A 9,632-nucleotide genomic window follows, 5' to 3' on the forward strand; every position below is an offset into this window, starting at 1 on the left:
AAAGTATAGAAACAGTGGGTTTGCAACGATACGTCTGTTTAAGTCTGAGAAGAAAACGTATGAAATCACAGACGACATTACACCAGAGACATATATAAAATCCAATCGCCAATTCTTCCTCCAAGTATAGGGCCGTCGATGTCAGCCCCTCCATCAGACAATCTCGTTTTGGCATTGGCATAACAGGATGAGGATATCATACACAACAATTTCAACTTTTCGTATTAAACTATTACTTAAATGAGTCATTCATGCTGCATTTTGCATATGGTCATAATAACTTGTAATTTTTATACCCGTTTCATAATTATTGATGTTCTTTCAGCTCACGAAAATGAAATAGGCTAGCTGCTAACTACGCTTTTGGATACCAGGGCACGTTTTTGGCATACATAATCCCGCCGGAGGATTAATTCCGACAACCATGACATTGCTCATCGGTATCGCCATATATAGGGAGAAAACACCGAAATGAACGGTTAATAGCTTGTCAACGTTTTCCGGGTGGTTCCGTGGTCTTGTGTCACACTAGTCAATCCAGGGAAAGCAGTTTCGATTCCCAACCGCAACACTAATATACTTATCATCTTCCGGGATGGACGTTAATCGGGGTCCCGTGTGACAGTGCTATACTTTGCGGCACGTCAAAGAATTGGATTGGCTCAAACCAGGGTTTTATTGTGTCTGTGCACCATTTTCGAATTATTTTAAATAAATAACACTCTTACCAGAGCACTCGTCGAATGGGCAAGGCCCGAGTGCGAGTTTAAAGAAGCTTACACACCAACTGGTGGTTAAAGCAATTCAGCAACCCAGTGAAAATTGCAAACAATGCTGCTTTTTTACATTTAACTGCACCTCTATATTTAGACCGTCATGCCTTTTCTTAGACCAGCAACTTAAAACATTAAGTGAACTCCGTTTTTTTCAATTTACATCGCCGTTTAGTAATTTTTCACCCAAATGGTATGTCAAACTGTACTGGCTTGCTCACACTTAATCTCAAGTTTGTTATAAAACTGCCATTGTGTCAAAATTTCTGCTTGTTAATTAGTAAAAAAGTCTAAATGAGATGCCTAAAGAAGTTTGTGTAGTTGACAGTAAAATACTGTAAACACCCTCTGCGATTCACTCAAATCTGCATGCGATAATGCAACAGTCAATTGTTACCACGCCCCCCCTCCCCCCAGGTCCGGGGATAAGTGGGGATTTGACATTTGGTCCAGCCAACCCCGGCTAAAATCCCCACCCTGTGGGGACGAACAGATGGTAAAATCCCCGCCAAATGCCCCTGCACCCCAGGGACCCTAGGTAAGGCCCATTCCCCGCTATATTTAAAGCGAAGACAAAACCACCGCATTCACCCGGCACTGCGGGCCACCTGAAAGGTAAACACACGGTCCATTTGCCCGTCTATCCCCTGTATATCCCCGGACCTGGAGGGCCGTGGTTACAATTGACTGGTGCATAAGAGCCCAGCTTCTCGATAAATCTTAAGCGTAACGGACTTAAAAAGCTTGAACCTGTTATAAAATATTTCCATAAATTGGGGCAAGGAAACATGACATACAAAATAAAAAAGACATGTACATACAGTATTGCTCAATAGCAATATGTTTGGTCATAAAGAAGTTGTGTTACTAAAGTTTAGAACAATTAGATTTCAGTGTAAATCACTTGTAAATGGGATATGTAAGATTAGCACAAATTACAGACTTTCAGAATGCATCCATGCCATCTGGTTTTTGACATTACCGCTGTGGACAGATTTTCAGCAGTGCAGGTATTGCCATGTTATGTAGTTCTGGAGGCAATAAGTTTGGAAATAAACCAGACTTTTGTCAAGGTTTCCCTGAAAGAAATTGCCAGTATGTTTCTTGCTCTTTGATATTAACATTCGCTTGTTATGACATCATGATCAGTGTTTATTTCAATAGCTCATTGATGAACTGTTTCTTTCCGAATTGAATTTCTTTCATGCCGTTTTTGATGCGGCTTTGAGATAATATAATTTTTAGTAAAACTGCTGACCTTCATTGGTCTTTGGACTGTATTGTGCATCTATTCGCACATTTTGTTTGCTCTTTTAAGCAAACATTGCATTAATTGCAAACAAGTATCACAACTAACTACACATGATGCAGAATTATGTTTCATTTAGTGTGCATATGATTTAAGCTTACGAACATGAAAAACATTTACTTAAACAATCACAGCAACACAATAAGATCCCTATCTAAAGAAATATTGCTACTTTACATTCATTCATACTGTCAATCATTCATGAATATATTCATTTACTTGAAGTTAATTATACATTGATTTTTTTTACATAGATCTCTGATGGCAAAAGCAATAAAAAGTGAGCAGGGGAATTGAGATCAGAACCTTTTCCCTTTATGCATTAAAGAAAAAACCTAAATACACTCAAAATGCCTTAAAGGGTACACCAGATTGGCACCAAAAAGATTTTTTTCTGTAGCGAATCTCGGGACAATTGTTAAATGAAATTTAATCGAAACGTTCAATCTGTGAGAGTGCAGCTTTAATAAATTAAAAACACTTATTTGTTGTTTATTTAATATAGCCAGCCTGGTTGCTGAAACCACAGAGGTATTTTCAAGGACAAGAATCAATGCTGATCAAAACATGGTCTAGTGATGGAATTCCATACCCGTTTTTGGCAAGGATTTTTTAGAAAGGAATATTGTCTCCAAGTTAGAAAGATTTCGTAGAAAGTCTAGTTTAAAGGCTTGCATCTGGGTACTCAATTAGTAAGGATTAACCTTTGAGTTGTTAAAAAAAATATTGCAAATCGTCCAAAAGATATTTAATATTTTTTGTCATACATTTTTGGAATTAATGAACTTTTCTTCACATTTATCGCATTAATGCACCAGTCAATTGTAACCTAGGACCCTCCAGGTTCAGTGGTAAACCGGGGATAGCCGGGGAAAAGGGCTGTGTTTTTACCATTCAGGTGTTCCTGCAGTGCCGTGTGAATGCAGTGGTTTTGTCTTGGCGCAAAATATAGCAGTGCGGGGGCATTTGGCGGGTATTTCATTTCTTCCCTGCAGGGCGGGGATTTTACCCTGGGTTGGCTGGACTGAAAGTTAAAGTCCCCGCTATTCCCAGGACTTGGGGGTGGGTGTGTTTACAATTGACTGGAGAATAATTCCTACATGAAAGGTTATGTATGTCTCAAATGAGTGTTTACAGGCATTTTTCATACTTTTACAGTAGAAGAATATAGTCTTATTCTGTGTCAAACATTGATTTTGTGTCTTGCTTGCAGAATATGATGGGCCAATAAGCTCCAGTTTGCTGCGGGTTTTCGCCCATGGCAGTGGTCTTGCAATCTAGATCCAGGAGTTGCAGCTCTGAATCTAATATTTCAGAATGAAGATGTAAGTTAACTTTGTAGTACTTGTTTGTGTGTAAATGATTCCAAAGAGTGAGATTTATACAAATCAGGTGTATATAAGCAACTTATAGACACTTGTTAAGAGCTGTAATCTTAATTTTAAGGCAAATCTAGCCTTCAAAACATATACTTAAAGGTTTTTTTTTTAAACTTAGCATAATTATGCTATCACTGCATTTTCTACATCATGTAGCCATCTCATACATGAACACACTAGCAGTTGTCATGAATCTTTCAGTTTTGGTGTTTTTTGCCATTTCCTTTGCTGCGCCATTTGTCCCTGGAAGCATTTCAGTTTGGCTCTATGTTATTTTTTATATAAACGCTAAGCTGATAAAGTGGCAAAATCTCATTTTGCTTTGAAAAAATCTTAATAGAAAAGGCAGGCCATTTTTATGGTGCTGTCTTATATATATATATATATTAACTTTACTTTGTCAGATTATTCCAATGCATGAGGAAATAAAAGTTTGCTGCTTACCGATTGATGGAAATGGCTATTTCTGATATTTATGAAAACACCACAGGTGCTTATACTCATTCCAAAAGTGTTTAATATATTATTGCCAAACTTTCAGTATGTGTTGCATACAGCCTGAAATTGAACTATAGGAGTTTTGAAGTTTTTGCAAAAAATATTAGATGAAAATACTGTTTTGAAGTGATACATTATAAGCTTGGTTAGTGTCTATATGAAACATATAGTTAGAATAACTGTGGTCTTAGGCCATATTTATATATTTTTAACAACGGTGACTTCATTTGTTAGTATGATAGTCGCTTCATCTGCGTTAATGTAAACAAATTGACCCTTTTTTTATTATATTCTGAGTTAGGTGTTAATCTGTTTCAGATCGGAATTCATCACTATAGTACCGTATTCACCAGTAAGGTTTAATCCAGTATACCAGAGTGGCATCTGGGATTGATCTCTTCAGTAAGTTGGATTCACCAATAACATTTTATCCAGGATACCAGAGTGGCATCAGGATTTGATCACTTCAGTACTGTATTCACCAGTAACATTTTATTCATGATACCAGAGTTGGCATGGGACGATCACTTCAGTACCATATACCAGAGTGCATTATGTATCTTGGATCGATGACTTCAGTACTGTAATCATCATGAACAATTGAAATAAGAGACAAGAATTGCATATGTATCAAATGCAGAGAATTGTGTCAATTTTCTTGGAGAGTATTCCCCTATCAATAGATCAATACATCATAGTTTATTACATTCATCTTGTCAGTAGGCTGCTAAACATTTGCTGGGGGGATGGGGGAGGGGGCAATTTACTATGTCAAAAATACAGTGACAATGTTAAAATTAAAACAAAGCCTAATACGTTCTGAATAATAAAGTGTATTGGCAAAGGATATACATTTTGTAGTTTTAAACTGAATGGGCTAATGAATGAGCTAATGTAAGCATAATTATAGTACATTTTTGTTCTGATAATGTTGTGAACTGTTCAATTGCTTTATTGTGCATATATTACAAGTTTACAACAAATATATATATATATATCAATAACTAATGTTTTGTTGAATAATCTATGTGCTTGTGTTTAGTTCACCTGAGCACAAACTGCTCAAGGTGAGCTATTGTGATCGCCCTGTGTCCGTCATCCGTCATAGTCGTCCGTCGTCGTCCGTCGTCAACAATTTGAATGCTAACACTCCAGAGGTCACAGTTTGGGCACTATATTAATTAAACTTGGTCAGAATAATACCCTCAATAAAGTCTTGGGTCAGCTGGGGTTAAAAACAAGGTCACCAGGTCAAATTAAAGGAAAAGCTTGTTAACTATAAAAGTCAAATTTATGACTGTATCTTCATGAAACTTGTTCAGAATGTTAATATTGATAATCTCTAGGTCAAGTTTGAATCTGGGTCAAGTGTGGTCAAAAACTAGGTCACCTTGTCAAATTGAAAGAAAAGCGTGTTAATACTCTAGGCCCCAATTTCTCGAAACTTCTTAAGCTTAACAGGCTTAAGTAGCTTATTTCAATTACTCAAAATACATACTTGAATGGAATTTTGATAAATGAAAAATGGTTTCATTTAACTAACATATAGATAATTCCTATCTAAAGTATAAAAACTCTTTAAGAAGTAAATATTATCCTATTATTGAAAACAAAAAAACAGTGAGTTTAGCTTAATCCTGTTATAAGGGACTTAAGAAGTTTCGAGAAATGGAGGCCTGAGGTCTCATTTACGACTGTATCTTCCTGAAAGTTGGTCAGAATGTTTAGATTGATTAGCTCTAGGCCAAGTTCGATCTTGCTCATGTGCGGTGAAAAACTAGGTCATTAGGTCAAATGATAGGAAACGCTTGTTAGCACTCTAGAGGTCGCATTTATGACTGTATGTTCATTATACTTAGTCAGAATGTTTATAATGATTAGCTCTAGGCCAAGTTCGAATCTGGGTCAAAAACTAGGTCAAGAGGTCAAGTTATAGGAGAATTCCTTCAATTCAAGCACAAAGATCACAGTAAATTGCTGAAAATAGACTGCCAAGGATTACAATTAATAATGCTTTGAGAGTGCATCTTTAACAAGTATAGACATATATAGGATGTCACAATTTCTAATGGGTTTTCTATCACGGGGTTTTCTAACTTTATGGTGATGAATTTTACAATATTACTGTATTATATCGAATCTGCATTTCAAGTGTCTTTAAGCCATAAGCTTGTTGTGTCTGTATAATTTCTTTTTTCAGTGATCTGATGTCCGTGCGCAATTTGACAAGTTGCCTGAAGCCAAGAAATCGCAGAATGGAGCTCATATTAGTTGTGGAATGTTTTCTTGATGTTTGTTTTAACAGCCTGTATAAATTGTTGTTTGACAAGACAGTGGAATTTTAATCATAATACAATTTGTTTGAGCAAATGACACAATGAAATGATTATGTTACGGCTAGAATGACATAGGGTCATTAATTACTCAAACATGCCATTTTTAAATCTTATGAATTTATATAAAAAGTAGTTTTTCCTATGTCTATAAATAATGTTTTATAAAAAAAACAGCATGTATTTGTTATTTTACATTCATCCGTGTACGGGTTTTGTATTCCAATCTCGTACATATTGCGTGTACGGGTCCGTATTTCTATCCCGTACAGGTTGCGTGTATAGGGTCCGTATTTCCATCCCGTACACGCTGCATGTAAGAAGTCCGTATTTCCATCCCGTACACGTTGCGTGAACGGGGCCGTATATTCATCCCGTACACGTTGCGTGAACGGGGCCGTATATTCATCCCGTACACGTTGCGTGTTCGGGGTCCGTATATTTATCCCGTACACGTTGCATGTACGGGGTCCGTATATCCATCCCGTATACGTTGCATGTACGAGGTCCGTATATTTATCCCGTACACGTTGCATGCACGGGGTTCTAATATCCATCCCGAACATGCGAGTGTACGGACTCCGTACATCAATGCATTAATTTTGGCCAAAAAAATGCTATGCTAAAAATATGTATTTCTTCGAAAATATGTGAAGGAAATAAAACATTTTTTTATATACATTGATAACTCCGTTTATCCGCGGGTACGGGGATGGATATACGGAAGTCCGTACAAGTGGTGTTTCGTATACGTATTTGTGTACAGGTCCCGTACACGTTGCGTGTATGGGTCCGAACAAGCCCGTATTTTCAAGATGTACGAGACCGTTCTTTCCTTTAAACTCAACCATTTTCCTCAGAGGAGGGTCCAACAGAAAATGAACTATAAACACAAACAAACTAATATCACATACAAAAATACAAACACAAACGCAAACTTACACCACATACACAAAAACAAACAACACAAATAAACCATACCCTCATCAACCTTGCTTTATCGGGAAATCAAGTCGTGTTTCAATATGTTTGAAACAAAAAAAACATAAGTTAAATTGCTCTGTGTTTAATACTCAAATGAAAGATTGTTTTAATGCATGTCGTATTGTCGTGCCCCATATTTTGATTTTTTTCTGAGTCAGAAATTGAACATTTAACATATTAACAATACCAATTTGAGATATTTGAAAGGATTGTGACCTGTTCGATTAGAATGAAATGCTCGTTTACACTAAACATCATTTGGTTTGATGCACTGTCCAAGTGTCTCTACTGCGTCAAAAATCATCTTTTTTTTAAGATCGGGATCATTCAATTTCCGGCAAATATCACATATTGACTTTTTGTATTGCTCTTCGAGTGTGTACCAGGCTTGAAATTCATCTTTCTGAATTAAAAAATTCGAATACAAGGTTTCGTTTTCCGAAACTTCAATCATAAAACGAACTAAATCCTTTGTGTTTCTGAAGTCCTTGGTGTTGATAAACGAGTCTTTTGGAAATATTTCAGTGTAATTTGCTTTTCCGCGGACCACGTTAATAACGTCATTATTATAATTTGCAAATATCTTTTCCGTTACATAATCATCACAAAAAGCATTTTCAAACGCTAAATAAAATTTGTAATCATTATCTATTAAATTAGAAAGTTCACTCTCTGAAACCTTTAAACGGCCACATTTTCCAAATATGTCGATACTCTTTGTTTGCAAACACATATTCATTTGTGTCACAAATTTGTCTCTTAAACTGTGTGCATTACAGTGACTGACGGCCCATGCTGCAAATTTGTTCTTACGTTGAAATATCATGGAGTAGTTTTTTGACAGTGGCTTTTGTCTTTTTGATACCCGTCCATAAGGCATAAATATATCAGAAGACGACCTATAGTTCCATGTCCAATTAAACATATTTCTCCAATATTTATTTGCGTAGTTTCTGTTCCGTAAGTTCAGCGTATTTGCTTCTAATGAAAATGCTATCCAGATTTGATTTTGGTTTCTCTTAATGATTTTTACCGGTGGTTTTTTTCCCATCCCACGATCGGCTAGGGAAAACACAACCGCGGAGCTGTTATCGAAAACGCCTCTGTTCGTTGCAACAATACAGTTACCACATTTTCTTTCATAGGTTCCAACCCATGCTGGCTGATTCCACCACAGAATTATATGTGTAACATTTGCGCTTTTCAAATCCTCATATTGCTCTATTATTGCCCTCTTTATATGATCGCTGCTTTCGAAGATGTGGTTCAAATATATATAGTAGATGATAGTTATGGCACAGCCAATACAACAAATCGCTCGCAAACCTGTCAAAATAAAAAAACACAATGAATATGAATTTTACAATATGATAATTGCCCTTTAAACCCTCTATTTTACTATAATTCCGATTTTCTATGATGTACAATATATAAAACATAAAAACATAGAGTCTGCTAGAAAAGTATAGTTTTTCCCTTTTCCAATTTAGCTTAAGTTGTAGATCATTTTTATGTAATCAGGCATATTTCGGCGTAGTTGTATAAGATAAATATCTATTGAGTTTGGACCTAGCACACGTTGTTTACTGAATGAAGCGATTGGGTACACAGAAAAAATATTTTGATTTATCTATTTTAAGGGACGCGGCGCTATATAAAATAGTTGCGTATTAAAGACATAGATGAACATACGTTTTTAAAATTTGTTTAGTCTTAAATAACACGGAATGCCAGCAAAACAAACTGAAATTACTTTTCTTTATATAATTGTTTTCAGTAATCGATCATCGAAATAAACCTCTTACCCTGTATCGTTACCTTCTACCAAAGTAGGAATTCCGACGGAACTCCCAAACAGGGTAAACTGTTTGGACACTCAAATTCTTAACCCCCCCCCCCCCAAATTTTTTTTTATATATTTATCGTATTGCATATAACGTCAAAGCTTAAAATGCAATTCAAAGCGGTAATAAAAATGAGGAATAAGTGACTGTTTGATAAATGCCTTCAATAAAATCTATTTCGTATGAATTTAATATTTAATAATTTGTTTTATGTATAAGTGCATTTGACTTTAGTCATACTTGTTTTAAGGCCTACTTTGCTTGCTTGCCATTTCTATGTATTTTGGCTTTTAATCGTTGGTGCATTCGCAATCATATACAAACAGGTAATAAGAAACGTGTTATGCGTTTGCAACAGTCCGATTATGTTGGCTTGTCAAGCATAATGGATTTCTTTTAACTATATATTTGAAAAGGTGATGGTGTGCAAGTTTAAGAAAATAATAGATAAAAAATAAACGACATTGCAAAGTGTGTTCTTTCATTTACTTGCCGGTTATGTTCATGCTCAT

The 9,632-nt window shown here is 35.9% G+C and overlaps 1 protein-coding gene across 1 annotated transcript in view; it reads right to left on the reverse strand.

Annotated features, from left to right (window-relative positions):
- Positions 1-7,342: 7,342 nt before the first annotated feature.
- LOC128232769 (alpha-(1,3)-fucosyltransferase C-like) overlaps positions 7,343-9,632 on the reverse strand; it is a 7,793-nt gene continuing 5,503 nt past the window's right edge. Inside the window, exon 2 of the mRNA XM_052946500.1 lies at positions 7,343-8,602. Coding sequence (XP_052802460.1) covers positions 7,524-8,602 — 1,079 coding nt within the window. The 3' untranslated portion in view covers positions 7,343-7,523. The remainder of the gene's footprint in view (positions 8,603-9,632) is intronic.

Source organism: Mya arenaria, chromosome 4 (assembly GCF_026914265.1).
Source record: "Mya arenaria isolate MELC-2E11 chromosome 4, ASM2691426v1".
Taxonomy (NCBI): domain Eukaryota; kingdom Metazoa; phylum Mollusca; class Bivalvia; order Myida; family Myidae; genus Mya; species Mya arenaria.